We start from the raw sequence: 16,054 nt of genomic DNA, 5'->3' as shown, positions 1-16,054 counted from the left end.
CGAATGGGAGCCTTTAACAAAGTGTGGCAACTAAATGAACACTTACATGAACAGACATTAGCACCACGATGATAGGGGGGGGGGAGGGGGGAGAGGGAATAATAGCAAGAGTTGGCATAGAAGTTCAGCATTATGTTGTGAATGATAAGATGTAAATGAGAGCATTGTTTTGTATAATTGGAAATTAATAAAAAAAACAGTTAAAAAATGTCTAAAATATATCCTGCCAATACTGATAATGAACATATGGACAGATGGATCAAGAGTGCTATAATGTTTCACAACAAATGGACAAACGCTAACATTCTTCAAACAAGTTCTTACTTTAATCCCATCATAAAATATATATTTTATATTTACCTCTGAAATAGATGATGGAAGTGAGAGTTGACTACTATAATTCAGATCTCCATTACAAGAACTGCCATGTAGTGCAATAAGAGAGACTTGTAAGTTGTTCTCATTCTCTTGAGAATATGGTGGTTCAAAGGTTGATGCATCTGCTAAGTCAGTTTCACTTGAGTCCACCTAACAAATGCAATTTAATTAGTCAAATTATCTACTGTCACAGAATACTTTCATATCTATCACTATCAATTTGAAGATGCTTAATTGTATTTTTTTTTTACACTATAGCCCATGAAAAATGAGTTATTAGCCAGTTAACGTTTTGAGTTTACCAGTTAGACGTTTAATTTCTAAACCTGAATTTTGAAATAGTTTATACCTTTTTTTAATGAAAAGACTATTTTTTGGAACAAACTGTATTAAAAAGATAGAAAACAAAATGGTAAATAGGTGTTATCACATGGACCAACTGAAATTACGCAAGCATGTGTTCCTCAGTCATTGTAAAAAAGCTGAAGAATACAATTCCAAGGAAAGGTGGGAGGGTATGTCAGAATGCTTGGCCTGCTGTCCTTGGAGTACACCTGCTACAGACAACTTTGCTTTCTCTGAGGACAAGCAGACCGTTGTATTCTCACAGTTTGGAATCCCTAGCTAGCAGGCTCACCAAAAAACAATACTAGGAAAATAGGGCCTCAAAGCATTGAGGCCTGTTAAGTCAATTAGCCTGAAACTATTTACATACTAGTTGTGAAGGTGCAGCCTGGAACCAAAGAAGACTGGGCCTAGAGGGGTGGAGTTGGATTCTAGTGGGCTACCGACATAGCCATGGCTCTGATATTATGAGCCTTGACATCACCCTCTAGAGTCAGCCCAGCCTGGGTAAAGGAGATGCAAACTGCTAGCCAATTAGAAAGTGTGCGTTTGCCGAAAGCTATCCCCATCCAGTTTGGATCAAAAGAACTGTAGGGAGTTTTCCTGCTCTCTCACCTTTGCTGGTCTGAAGACTTGTTAGGCCTGAACCATCTTTGTAAAATCAATATGAATTCTAGAGCCTGAGGCCTCAATACAACATGAACCAGCTTTTAAAACTACTTTTTGGCACAGCTGTGCTGGTGACTTCATTGAAGGACATGTTGTTTACTTGAAACTAGCCTTCAAATTTATCTCCTGGGAAGGTGTGAAGGAGCATGCTTCACAGAGACATTGTCTCCGGGAACATCTGTGAACTATGGAGATGAGTTTGGTACTGACTGATAAGCGGTTCTTCAGGATGCCAACAAGGACCTCATCATCATGACCTGGACAGATGGTTCGTGATTGGTCCATGATGGTCATCTGTGGACCCAAAGGGCAGTGGCAACGCTGGGCAAGAAAGAGAGAGAAAAAGAAGAACAGAGAGAAGAGAAGAAGATTTCATGGTGTACGATCTCTCTCAGGAGAAAGAAACTGATTTGCCCAAACACCTGTGAACTGTAATTCCTCCTGCTTAGTGCAGCCCAAAGCCAAGTTCTTGGCAGCTTTCTACATACAGTAACCGGCTGCACAGAGCATGGACCCTGAACTAAATCCTGATCAGTAGGGGCTTGCAGGGGAATTCTGCTAGAGACTGAAGGAGCAGCTGATTCATCACCTCAACCAGACTCTGAAGCTATGGACCATGAGGGTGAGAGAAGCAGGAATTTTCCTCTTATGCTCACAGCTTAGGTAACTTTGGTCTTTGCCTGTACAAGAAAGGTTCTGCTCAGACAAGTGGACATTGTCCTACTTTAGCTGATAAGCTAGGAAGGTAATCTCTTCTCAGGATATATATATATATATATATATATATATATATATATACACATACACACATACATACATATATACACAGACTGTGCAATCCGCTTAAGTGCAAGGGTCTGGGATCAAAGAAATACATGCAGTTAACCGGAGCGTGCACTTAGCCATTGTGATCCAAAGAATCTTGACATTTGATAAACATATGTACAGTACTGTTTATTATTATACGTACAGTATACAGTCTCCATTAACTGACATTACGCTTACTTGAAGTAATCAGTTATAGTCCTCTGTACAAAATTGGGTCTGTGAGTTTCATAGACTACGTCTGCCAGACGGTAAAAACTGTCATAGCACTGACATCCTGTGGCCTACAGATAGGCCCGCACGGTGTTAAAACTCTCCAGCGCTCTTGCAAAAGTGAAAGGAGGTTGTTGAATTTCGTCAGCATGTGCCTCACTGCTCATTTCATCATCTGTTTATCATCAGCCGTTGTTGAATGCGTGTAGGCGCGTATCTCGACATCAGTGCTGTTGTCAGCTGTTTGTAGATCGTAATCAACAGCTATGTAGTGATGAAACTCCTCTTCAGTAACACCAGCTGGGATGCCAATAATCTGTTCATTTGACACGTTTGCAACAGCTGCATCTGTTTCGTCCCTCTCCACATCCTTAACAAAGCTTGCCCACTTGTAGCACTCCACAATGGTTGCCTGTGTAACATGATTCCAGGCTTCTTTCTGCATATGTAGGGAATCCAACAGTGATAGATTACAAGCCAGTTCAACAGCATGTTTATCCTTGCAAGTCTGGTCATCCATAACGCTCATCAGACGACGTAGCACAAGAGCCCAATAATGTTGTTTGAAATTGGCTATTATGCCCTGATCCATAGGATGGATCAGAGAGGTAGTGTTTGGTGGCAGGAAGACCATCTTGATGTTAGACAGCCTGACATCATCACTGTGTGCAGCACAATTATCACAAAGCAACAAAATCTGACGGTTTTGTGCCCGCATTCTAGTGTCTAACTTCTTTAGCCACTGCTCCCAAATTTCCCCAGTCATCCATGAATTTGTGTTAGCCTCGTATGAAACAGGAAGTCGCTTAACATTCTTGAAGCAACGGGGCTGTTTGCTCTTTCCAATGACAAGTGGTTCCAACTTCTCACTCCCATCCATATTGCAGCAAAGGAGGATCATCAGTCAGTCCTTCAACGTTTTACCTCCAGTAGTTTCGGCATGTTTAAATGCAAGTGTTCCATCAGGAATCGCTCGACAGTAGAGACCGTTTTCGTCAGCACTGAAAATGTCATGAGGTGCAAACTCGTTCAAGATGGTAGGAAGAACTGAAACAACCCAATTTTCAGCACCAAAATCATCAGCATCTTGTTTCTCACCATGCTCTTTCTTGAATTTTATGTTGTTCCTCTCCTTCCATCTCTCCAACCATCCAACAGTGGCTTTGAATTCAGTTAGTCCAAGACTTTCAGCTAGCTGGTTAGCTTTCTCAATAAGCAGTGGACCACTGACAGGAAACTGTCTGCTCCTGACTCGAGAAAACTACCGAAGAAGAGCATCTTCTACCTCCTCAGCTTTTCCCGACCTTTTACGTTTCCTGTGTGGATTTGTATTGTTTTGCCAGTCTTCCAGAAGCTGATCTTTCTGCTTCAAGACACGTGAAAATTTGACTGGGATTGACACCATATTCTTTAGCAATAGATGCTTGACTTTGTTTGTTTTCTAATTTTTTTAAGAACTTCTATTCGTTCAGCCAGTGTTAAAGTCTTACAGTTCCGCCGCAATGACGACTCCTCCAGTGTACACTCTAACAACATTCTTTCGCTTCTTCTGCCTGTGGCAGTTAAAGGGGTGGTAAATTTGAAAACAATCAACGAAACAACTATCTTTCGCAAATCCCTCAAGACATATCTCTTCAACAAAGCATACAACGAAAACCCAGAACCTTACTAATCCATTGCTGAAAACCTACCATCCACTATACCTAATGCCTTCCTTCTACTCTCTACTTCTTCCCTTAACTAATCTCTATACAACAATAATTGTACCTGACATCCAAGAATAATTGTGTTAACAAAACTATGTAAGCCACTTTGAGCCTGCAAATAGGTGGGAAAAAGGTGGGATACAAATAAATAAATAAAATCATGTTGGTTGTCACACGCCAACTGGCTTCCATATTCCATGCGCACACTTATGTGGAGTCTTTCCTGCAGAGGAGCGGTCTTAAACCATACATATAAGCGAATCTTTCACTTATCAGTGGTGTGCTAAACCGAAGTTTATCCCCATAGAAATTGATGGCGCCAAAAAAGGGACCGAAGTACGGCATGCAGTTAAACAGAGCACGCGCTTATTTGACGTGCACTTAAATGGAGTGCACTGTATTTTTTTCCCATTTTGGCATTATTCCTTCATTTGTAGACAGATTAACAAAAATCTAAATTTAGGCACTGATCATATCCTTAGCAATACAAGTCCAGAGTAATTGCTGTTTAAGTGACTCTCTGATATACAACAGTGTCTACAGAACCAAAACCTGGGTGGACTGTCTATGGGCTTTGGGCTGCTCCAGATAGAAGGCTATGGCTCACTTGTAATGGTATACAATACACTCTCACCAGGATGGCCATGTGGTTTGGGAAAAAACGTTGGTTGGACGATTGACTAATTAAGATGGAACTCTAACACTACCTTAGGAAGGAATAGAGAATGTGCAGAGAACTACTACTACTACTATTAAACATTTCTATAGCGCTACTAGACTTACGCAGCGCTGTACAAATTAACATGAAAAGACAGTCCCTGCTCAACAGAGCTTACAATCTAAATTGGACAGACGAACAGACTGTTGGTAATCCGTAGAGACCAGATGTAAAAAGAAAATAGTCAGAAACTAGGTGGAGTGTTGATGCGTGCGCTAAGGCTAGGCACCCAAAGATATGAATGTCTCTTGCGTTAGCGAATGCTAATTTTTAGCACACAGTAAAAACGTTAGCGCACCTTAGTAAACAGGGCCCTTAGTTTGTTAATTTCACTAATATACTACATCACTGTTTGTGCATACAACAGGGTGGTCTAACAATATGCTTCAATAATTAAAAATTTAGAAAAAGACAATACAAAGATGTCAAGCTATGTGCTAGTATCCCCAGTCATCAGTGAACACATGAAGGCCAAATGCCAAAGACATGACCCTTTAAGTCTACTTTAAATTTCCTCTCTGAGATTTCAAGTCAAAGGTTATTGCAGCAATGAATTCCACAAATGAGGAGCCAACATAGCCAATATTAAATGCTGTTTCTTGAGTAAAGTCCATTCAAGCACATAACAGAGGGAGAATCATGAGTAGGTTGACTTCTTGGGAACTACTCTATTGTGGTGAAACACTTAGTGTAAGGTGGATCAGCTACTAGGGCATACAGCTCATTGACTCTGTGAGCTGAAGTGACCACCACCAGAAACACAACTTTCCAGGTCAAATACTTCAGATGACAGCTATCAAGCGGCTCAAACAGTTTTCATCAGCTGGGTGAAGACAGTATTGAGATCTCATGACAGTTCGAGGTATGACAGGGGGGCTTGGCTTTGTTAATAACAAACCTCTCTTGAAGCAAACATCTAGAGGATGTAGAGAGATGGGCTTACCTTCTATAGGATGATGATAAACACTAATTACATCAAGATGAACCCTTACAGAGCTGATTTTCAAACCAGACTCATAGAGGTGTAAAATGCACTCAAACAAATTTTAGATAGAACAGGTGACGAGATCTAAGGCCTTGCCCTCACACCAGACAACAAACCTCCTCCATTTAAATGAGTAACACATCTTAGTGGAGTCTGTTTGAATTGGCCACCATAGAAGGGCATGAGTTAACTCTGGAGGAATCTGAATTACATCCACTAGATTCTCAGCCACCTGAGACCACTGAAAAACTATGGTCCACTGGGCCTATCTCAAATGGAGATGCCAAAGGTGTGACATGCACCGTTGAGGCCATGTGGCCCATCAATCTCAACATTTGCCGAGCTGTGACTTGCTTGCTGCTTCGGACTTGCGAGGCAAGTATTGATAAGGTCTCTGCTCTCACTTGTGGAACAAAAGCACGAGCTTGCAATGTACTGAGCAGGACTCCTATGTACTTCAACTGCTAAACCGGGAGGAGGGGGGACTTGGGATAGTTTATAACGAACCCTAGTAGCGCCAATACCCGAATAGTTAGATGCATTGACTGAGGCCTCTTTCTGCAATGGGCTCTTGACCAGTCAATTGTCCAGACAGGGAAACATGTATATTCCCACTCTGTGCAAATATACCGCATCTACCATTAGACACTTGATGAATACACTGGCAGCTGATGCGAGGCCACATGGCAGAACGCGGTACTGGTAGTGGTGTTTCTCTATTCAGAATATCTGAGATACCGCTTGTGACTGGTTAGTATCGAAATATAGGTACAGGCATTGTTTAAGTCCAGAGAGCATAGCCAATCATGTTCCTGAATCATGGGGAGAAGGGTGCCCAGGGAAATCATCCTGAACTGTCCAGAAATTTGTTCAGGGCCCTTAGGTCTAGGATGAGATGACATTCCCTCATCTTTTTGGGCACAAGGAAGTACTTGGAATGGTCTTCCCCTAGTGGTACGGGTTCAACCATATTGGCCTGCAGAAGGGCGAAGATTTCCTCTACAAGTACCTGCTTGTGTCAATAGATTTTTATTTATTAAAAGATTTATATTCTGCACTATCGCCAAAGTTCTAGGTGGATTAAAAAATTGTATACACAATAATACACTTCATACACATTTTACAACATTACTAACAGACTCGAAACAGACATAATTCACTCTAATATACATTATTCTCAAGTATCAAAATATATCAACGTGTTGTACTTCTAAATTTGAACAAGTTAGGGTCCATCATAGGCCTCAATGAATAGTAAAGGTTTAATTTCTTTCTTAAATTCAGTCAAAGTCTGACACTCTCTCCACCATTTTGGGATTGTATTTCAAAGCATTGGACCAAGTATAAAGAAGATCTTATTTCTATATTCCTCCAACCTAATGACTTGGTATTAAGCCACATCAAACAACTATTGCTCTCTAGATCTCAATCATTGTCTAGGCTGGTACATATGTAGCTTTTATGCCAAAAATGAGACATGTCTATTTTGTACCTTAAACATCAAACATCTTAAATTTAATCCTTTGTTCAATCAGCATCCAGTGTAGTTCTCTCAACACTGGAGTAATGTGATCACATTTAGATTTCCCTGTCAACACCCTTGCTACTGTGTTTTGAGCTACATGTAAAGCTCGTAACTGAGGCTTTTTTAGACCAAGCATTAATCAATTACACTATTCAAAACAAGGTGAAATCATGCTCTGGATCACTTTTCTGAAATTGCTATGTCCCAGCGAGGTTTTTAATCTTCTCAATACATGCAATTTCAAAAATACATCTTTAATCACTTTTTGCACATGCCATTTTACATTCAATACAGAATCAATTATCACCTAAGTTTCAAATCTTATTTAAGATCACAATTGTAGCAGAACCAAAAACAAATTCAGAAGGCACATCATTACCCTCAAAATAAGATAATAAAAGAATCTGAGTTTTGGCTACATCTAATTTAAGATGGTTTGCTTTCATCCAAGTCTGAATAGATTGTAAGCATATCTTAACTTATTAAAGGTAGCATCCATTGTAGTTTCAAAAGGTATCAAAAATTGAATATCACCCACATATATCTTGCAATTAATCAACAGCCTACACAAAGGCAACAAAAATAATATTAAACAGAACCACTGACAAACACAATCCATGTGGAACCCATTTTTAGATGAACAAAACTTTTTATAATTAATTTGACTTATACAAAATTGCCTCTCAAGGAATGAAGCAAACCATCTTAACACAGTGTCATCGATTCCAATTGATTTCAACCTATTCAACAAAATGTGAAGATCAATTGTATCAAACACTGCTGACATATTTAAAGTATTTAAAGTAATCAATAGATAGTGTTTTCCTTTATCAAATCCAGATCTCACTACATCAAACATCATGTTGTTTTCTAAAACCAAATTGATTTGGATCCAAGATTTCAAATCTCTCAAAAAAAAAAAAACCCAATTAAATCGTACACAATATTTTCCATAATTTTGATGTACAATGCTCTGAGTGGGCAATTTTGTGGTCTGATGCCAATGCAGGGAATAACAGAGATAGACCATATGAAGAGCCCACCAGTTAGAGGTTACAAGGGGCCACCTGTGTTTGTAAAAAATCAGCCTCCTCCCCCCCTACCGGTAAACCATCTGAGACTATTATTTTTAGTGTGGCTATGCTCTCTTGGAGCAAGTCAAAACCTTGTCTCTTGCTTTGACTGGGGAGCCAGCTGGGCCTTCTTCAGGGTGGGCCTGGTGATGCCGAGAACACTGGCCCTAGCCATTCTGGGCAGAATGACAAGGTGGCAGAAACCTACACCTCTGAGAGCAGTAGAGTCACTGGATGGTATCAGTATGTTTCTTTATGAGGTCTGCGACCTCTTCTACCTCATCTCCAAACAGACTGTAACCTGGCAAGAACATCCGTCAATCTCTCCTGAACTGCTGGTCCCAGGTCACAGACACACAGTCTGCACATTTCCACACCCATGGCAGAGAGTCTGGATGCTATGTCAAAAGAGTCGTATACGCCCCTGGCCAGATACTTTCTACAACACTCTAGCTGCTTACTGGTCAATTGGTCCAGGTCTACAGCCTGCTCCTGTGGGAGAGAATCTGCAAGACTTAGTGTACTGTGGACCAAAGAATACAAGAAAGGCTTGTGTACAGCTGGTAGGACTGGATGCAGGCAATGAGCATCGACGCCCAAAACACTTTCTTCCAAAATGAGCGTGGTCCGAGCCTCTCTATCTGGTCTTGGAACTCCTAGCTCATTTGAGGGCAGATTCAACCACCAAAGAATGGTGTGTCAGTTGAGTATTCTCAAATATTGAAGCCTTCTGGAAAAGATACTGTTCTTTGTCAGTGCAACTTTAAAGATAGGGTACAATGGTACCATGACCCCTTCCTTAGGAGAAGACTCGTAGTCCAGGACAGTTAACATTTCTGTCCTGAGCTCCTTCTCAGTCTCTAACTTAAATGGGATGGCAGAAACCATCTCCCTGACAAAACTGGTGAAAGAGACCCTCAGGTGGAGATTTACATCTCTCTTGAGGTGGAGAGGGATCAGAATGTATCCCCATGTCTCCTCCTTTAAGAAGCATAAGGGGTCTCTTCCGAGTCCTATTTAGACTCCTCACCATACTCAGACCGGGCTCAGTGAGTCTGTGCCTGCCTCGGCTCAATGGCACCATGTCCACACCCAAAAAAGCGCAGATTTATAGCCCTCCTTTCAGACTCTGGGAAGCTTACTGTCCTGATTTCAAGAGCAGTACTGTATGTGTTGATGTTGACATCAACACCCTTCAAGGTGCTGGCATCAAGGATCTCTGTACAGGCATGGATGGAGACTCAAAAAGCATTTGGGGCTGATCCACAGCTGGCACAAGCAACCTCGATGCCTGAGTGGTTTGCAGCTGCAGCATCTGCACCAGCCAGCTCCTTTCTGAGCATGGCTCAAAATTGTTCATCAAAAGTAGGCATCAGCAAAGGCAGGGAGCCAGGAGAGAGGCAGCCTGAGAAAGCATCAGTGCAAAACTGGTTAACAGGACCTGGATGCCTGGAGACTTGCGCACTAGCAACTCTTCCAGAGAGAGAGTGTGCTCCTACCAGTGCTTTTCAGGTATCATAAATGTCAATGCTCCGGTGTTGTGCTCCTTGAATTCCACCCCCCCCCCCCCCCCCCATGCTCATCATCATGGTCCTTTGGTGCCGATGAGGACATCAAAGAACCCACACATGCCCTTGGTGTCAGGTCCGATGCTGACCGGTCCCCAGGGCCTACTCTCAGCATCCAATGTCAATAGAGGTGGAGACCTTTTCGATGCCGCAGTGGTTGCTGAAGTCCTGGTAGCCACTGAAGCCAATGCTTCCGGTGGCAATGATGATGCATCAATCTTTGAGGCTACATTTTCAAACAGAGCAAGCAAGAGAGTTATAGGCTCATGGTTAGGCCAAGGCACCCAATGCACCATCACCTGATTACATTTGGCACACCTTTTGAAGCCACTGGGGGTCTTCTGAGGCATCGAGAAAAGAATTGCAACCAAATTAAACTCCTCAACTGTAAGCAGCAAAAAGGAGCAGCATTCAAACTGAAGTCAGTGCTCCAGTCTAAACGGGCATAGGAACTCATGAAAATGAAAGGAAACCTTATGTGCCAAAAAAACTACTAAAATTAAAGGGAAATAAAATAAAGGAAAAAAATGACAAATATTGAAAAACAGGATAAAATTACCCGCACAAGAAGGCACTGCGAACGAAAAAGTAGGTACTGAGAGACACAAGTGTTTCTCCCTGCTCTGCGGAGGAACGCAGCTGAGGAACCTGTGCTTGCGCGACAGGCAGGAACGCACCAGTGTATGCACAGTGGGACACTGCTAGAAAGTTTAAAGTTAATATAGCTAGTAAACATTCACACCAGGCTCCGTCAGATGATGTTACCCAGCTGTGAGAATACAATTGCCTGCTTGCTGTTGGAGAAATATTTTATCAAAGATGACAGTGCCATTATCAAATAAAGTTTAACCATAAACAAGAAACAGACATACTTAATTAACTGCTACATTGCAATAAAACTATTCCAAATTTTAATCATGTTAAGTGTTGTGATTCTTTATTTGAGGTTTTCTTAAATTGGTTCATGAAATTCAGACTACGAGGCCCCTTATACTAAAGTGTTTTGGAATCTGGGTTTAACATGTTCTAATGTAGCACTTTGCCGGCATACTAAGCCCAGATTTAACGCAGTGCTTTTTAGGGCCTTTTTATCTAGTTACTGAAGGCCATACGCTAATGCTTTCATTAGCATTGTGAGGAGCAAAGAAACTACAAAGCCCAGAAGGCAGGGCAACAGCAGAGAAACCAGGAACTAAGAAACTACAAGGTCCAGAAGGCAGTGCAGCAACAGCAGAGGGAACAGGTGAAGGGAGAGGATTCTCTGCAAGAAAGGGAGAAGCCTGTGGTTGATTGGGAAATGGAATCAGATGTGGGAGGGGGAGGAGCCCCTAGATCGAGAGGAAGGGGAGGAGAGAATGGAAGTACTGCTGGAGGGCTCTTAAAGTGAATTATGAACTGAACATGAGAGGGTGAATGAAGACTTGCTAGATTGACCCGGTGGGTGGATGTCAGGTGAATTTGTGCTGACAAATGAGGGAGATGGGTCATTAGGTCCAAGAGTGAGAAAATGATTTAGACCATATTGCTGTGGAAGTGAACTGTATTGAAAGCGGCGCTAAATTGAACTGTGTTGAAAGCAGTGCTAAGCAGAACTGTATTGAAAGCAGTGCTAAGCTGAACTGTGTGGAAAAGCAGTGCTATGTGGAACTGTGTTGAAAAACTGTATTGGAAAGCAGTGCTATATTGAACGGTGTTGAGAGCAGTATTAAATTGAACTGTGATTAAAGTAAGACTATACTGGGTAGAGTAGAAGGTCTGAGAAGACTTAAAGAAGAATCGCTGCATTAAGGGGATAATAGAGCACTTCCAGTGCATCTTCTCTTTTCCTGAGAAACTGACTGCAGACCTTTAACTCTGGGAGTGGATGGTGTGCAATGCTGATGAGGCAGAGACTGTGAAGTAGTGGTGAGGACCCAGGGAGTGATCCTGACAGCATGGATAACCTGTTAAAAATTAACAGGAGAGCACTTACTGCTCCTATTTAGGAGGCACTAAGCGCTCCAGGATTAAGTCCGTGTTATCTGGTTAGTGTGTGCTAATCAGAATGCACTAGCCGGATAGTGCAGGACGCCCTCTCTCCACCCATGACATACCCCCTATACTAAAATGTTTCTAAAAAATAATTAACATGTACTTAACCTGCGAAAGCAGGCATAATACCACAAAACACTAACATTTTGCAGTAGCCTTGTTTCTCGCATTAATGCCATATTAAAGGATTAACATCTTTTAGTAAAAGGGCCCCTATGCCTCTGGAACCAGTGGGTAATGACATATAAAAGTATGGTTGATGAAACTACTTAATTTTCTCTTTTTTTTCTTCCTTGCATTATGGCCAGCTCAGTGACAAATAATAAAGTACCAGAAGATATCCACAAAATACACACGGCAACCCTAACTCTCCCCCCACCTCCTGTCTTTGCCCGATAGCACTAGTTGCACTGCTATGCTTTTATATCTGCCTCCTCCAACTCAGATGGGACAATCCAGCTATCTCCACTGACACCTCTAGGCTGTAGAAGCACAGCAGCAATGGGAGAAAGGGAAGCCATAGAGCTGGGGATGGGGGAATAAGTGCTGGGACTTCTATAAGTTGTTTGGGGAGTGACTCCAGAAGCTTCTGCATTTTGTCTTCCTACAGGGACAGCTCCTTGGATGCATGCATATATGTATTAAAAGTTTACAGTTTATTCAAGGTTTGCCATACAAACATTTGGATATATCAGCAGATTGGTTTACAATCTTCATTAACATAAGCTCATAACATAGAAATAAGGTAACAGAAAAGAGAAAAAGAAATCTAAATAGAGATAATGAGGGAAAAAAAAAGACTGTTGTCATGTGTTCCATGTCCTCACTTAGTCATGTGCAAATACAGGAACCAAAAGGTAACTGAACACAAAAAGTCCCACGGGATAATAGCAGCAAAACAAGAAGCAGGAAAAGGAAGAAGGCCTGGCAGATGATGGGGTAAACAAACAACTTTAATTGCTGTAGTACATAGATAGTACACAAGACTGGGCATGGCACCGTATTCTGGCAATGTGGTGCCTGCTTCAGGAGCCTGACAAAGATATGAGCTGTAGGACTGGAAATAATGCAGCCAAATACAACAACATTTGAAGGTCTTTAAAAAGACCGTGCATAGATGAATGCTGCACTTTCCAAACATAGAAAATATGCTGAGATGAAAAATGCTGACAAGACTTGCTGCGCGGAGAAAATTCTTCTACCTTTACGAAAAACCTTGCCAGCATTTTTCATCTCAGCATCTTTTCTATGTTTGGAAAGTGCAGCATTCATCTATGCACGGTCTTTTTAAAGACCTTCAAACATTGTTGTATTTGGCTGCATTATTTTCAGTCCTACAGCTCTATCATTGTCAGACACCTGAAGCACGCACTACACTGCCAAAATGCAGTGCCGTGTCGAGTCTTAAGTACTTTCTATATACTACAGCAATTAAAGTTATTTGTTTATCCCATCGTCTGTCAAGCTTTCTTCCTTTTTCCGCTTCTTGTTTTGTTGCTCACTTAGTCCTGCCATAATCAGGTCTCAAAAGCATCCCCGAATAAAAATGTCTCAAGATCTTTCTAAAGCATCTGGTAAGACGGTTCCATTCATAAAAGTACTGCAAATTGTTCCAAAGGGAAAGACCTACTACTCTTCATTCTTTTCAAAATTCTGCTGCACGACTAATATTCTGCCAGTGTCATTATGCTCATATTAGCCCTCTCCTCAAGTCACTTCACTGGCTTCGTTTCCGCATACAGTTCAAACTCCTCTTATTGGCCTATAAGTGCATTCACTCTGCAGCTCCTCAGTACCTCTACACTCTCATCTCTCAATATATTCCTCCCCTGGAACTCCGTTCACTGGGTAAATCTCTCTTATCTGCACCCTTCTCCTCCACTGCTAACTCCAGACTCCGTTCCTTTTATCTTGCTGCACCATATGCCTGGAATAGACTTCCTGAGCCGGTATGTCAAGCTCCATCTCTGGCCGTCTTCAAATCTAAGCTAAAAGCCCACCTTTTTGATGCTGCTTTTAACTCCTAACCCTTATTCACTTGTTCAGAACCCTTATTTGATCATCCTCACTTTAATAGTCCCTTATCTCTTGTTTGTCTTGTCTGTCCTAATTAGATTGTAAGCTTTGTTGAGCAGTGACTGTCTCTTCATGATCAAGTGTACAGCGCTGCGTACGTCTAGTAGCGCTTTAGAAATGATTAGTAGTAAAAAATAGAATGATGAATTATAATTAAGTGTATATATGTCTGAAAGATGGAACACCAGAAGATTCTTTTGAGAGGAGCGTGACAAATTAGATAATGGGAAAGGGAGAATGGCAAACCAGTGATAGACTTTATATAAAAGTATTAGTATTTTAAGAGTTATTCTGTGAGAAACTGGAAGCTATTGTTCTTTTTACTAGTGAACATGATGCTTTTTTTTGCACCTTTTATAAGTTTGACTACCATATTTTGAAGAGTCTTCTGGTGCATGGTTTTCTCTTATTGAAAATCATGTCCTTGTTCTATTCAGGATTTAGTTTCAACTTGCCAGTTTGAAAACCTAGCAAGCTTCACATTAACAAAACAATCTCATAAGCATTACGCAGATCTAATATTGTCAGAATTTTAAAATCATCTGCATAAACGAAAGCTTATAATTCAAGAACTGAATAAGTCCAAGCAATGGAACCATACGTTGAACAACACTGACTCAAATATAAAACCCTAAAGCATCCAGAATGTACAAGTGTATGGATCAGAATAGGAATAACCATACAGAATCTGTCAAATAATTAAAACAAGATAGAACAGTTTCAATCATACCCGTTGATTGAAGTCTATGAATTAATAACCGATGATCCACCTGGTCAAATGCTGCAGATAAATCTAAGGATAGTAATATAATAATTTTATCCTGATCCATGCGAGTCTGTACATGTGAGCAAAGCAAGTGAACTATGAAAAATTAGTCTGATTGTGATGTAAAATGTTTTTTTTTTTCTAGAAAGCCATTTTATTGTTCTGCCAATAGGTGTTTAATTATTTTGGATACCATACTTAACATAGCAGATGATAGCAGATAAAGATCTGAACATAAAATACTTGATCCTGATTTTTCTTTGGTATTTCTGGGACATAGATCATAGAAGTCTGCCTGGTACTGTCCTTATGTTCCAACCACTGGATTTGCCATCAAAGCCCACTCCAGCCCAGGGGCGTATCTGCGTGGGGCCACGGGGGCCTGGGCCCCCGCAGATTTCGGCCTGGACCCCCTACCGCCGTCACCTACCTTTGCTGGCGGGGGACCCCAACCCCTGCCAGCCGAGGTTCGCTTCCTCCTGCCGCTGCCTTTAAAAATATTCCTTCGGCTGGCGGGGGACCCCAAACCCCGCCAGCAGAGCCAAGGTCTTTTAAAGTTCTTTTTCGTCCTCCGGAGTCCGTGCTGTTCAAAGCTGCTCCTTTCCAAGTCTGACGTCGCTACACATTGTACGTGCAGGAAGTCTCCTGCACGTACAACGTGCAGCGACGTCAGACTCCGAAAGGAGCAGCTTAGGAGAGTGTAGATGACTTCCTGAAAGGGTTAGCACTAGGTTCCACAAGACTCTTCAGTACCCTGAAGAGATAAAGAGTGACTGGTCTCTCAAGTTTGGCAGTTGTGTCCATGTATTTCTACATGGTGGCCTAGTTCCTTTAGGCGACACTGAGCAGAATGATAGAATTGATGGTAATGAATGGTTCTAATAATGTATTCTCTGAAAGGTTTTATGGTAATTGAAAATCCAAACGTAGAGTTGAGAAATTCTGGGGGGGAAACCTGACAACCTAGTTTCAATTGTGTGATGCTCATTAAATGTGACACTCTGATTCTTGGATATAAGAAGGATACAAGTTTGAAATAATAGTAACAACAACAGATTGTAACTTTCAAGCTACAAGAAGGATATATGTGGTAGATAAGCGATTGCACCAGGATAAAGGAAAGGCAGAAATTCGGTCTAGGGAAAAAAAGGGGGGCCTAATGAGGTGAGAAAGAAT

At 41.4% G+C, this 16,054-nt stretch overlaps 1 protein-coding gene across 2 annotated transcripts in view; it reads right to left on the bottom strand.

The window, feature by feature from the left end:
- Window positions 1-16,054, bottom strand: part of MPDZ (multiple PDZ domain crumbs cell polarity complex component) — a 571,809-nt gene that overhangs the window by 290,386 nt on the left and 265,369 nt on the right. For both annotated transcript variants that reach the window (XM_030194291.1, XM_030194292.1), the window contains one exon: window positions 361-528. In XM_030194291.1, coding sequence (XP_030050151.1) covers window positions 361-528 — 168 coding nt within the window. The remainder of the gene's footprint in view (window positions 1-360; window positions 529-16,054) is intronic.

Source organism: Microcaecilia unicolor, chromosome 2 (assembly GCF_901765095.1).
Source record: "Microcaecilia unicolor chromosome 2, aMicUni1.1, whole genome shotgun sequence".
NCBI classification, from domain to species: domain Eukaryota; kingdom Metazoa; phylum Chordata; class Amphibia; order Gymnophiona; family Siphonopidae; genus Microcaecilia; species Microcaecilia unicolor.
The sequence above is the reverse complement of the archived record's forward strand: the minus strand, read 5'-3'. Positions and strand labels throughout refer to the sequence as shown.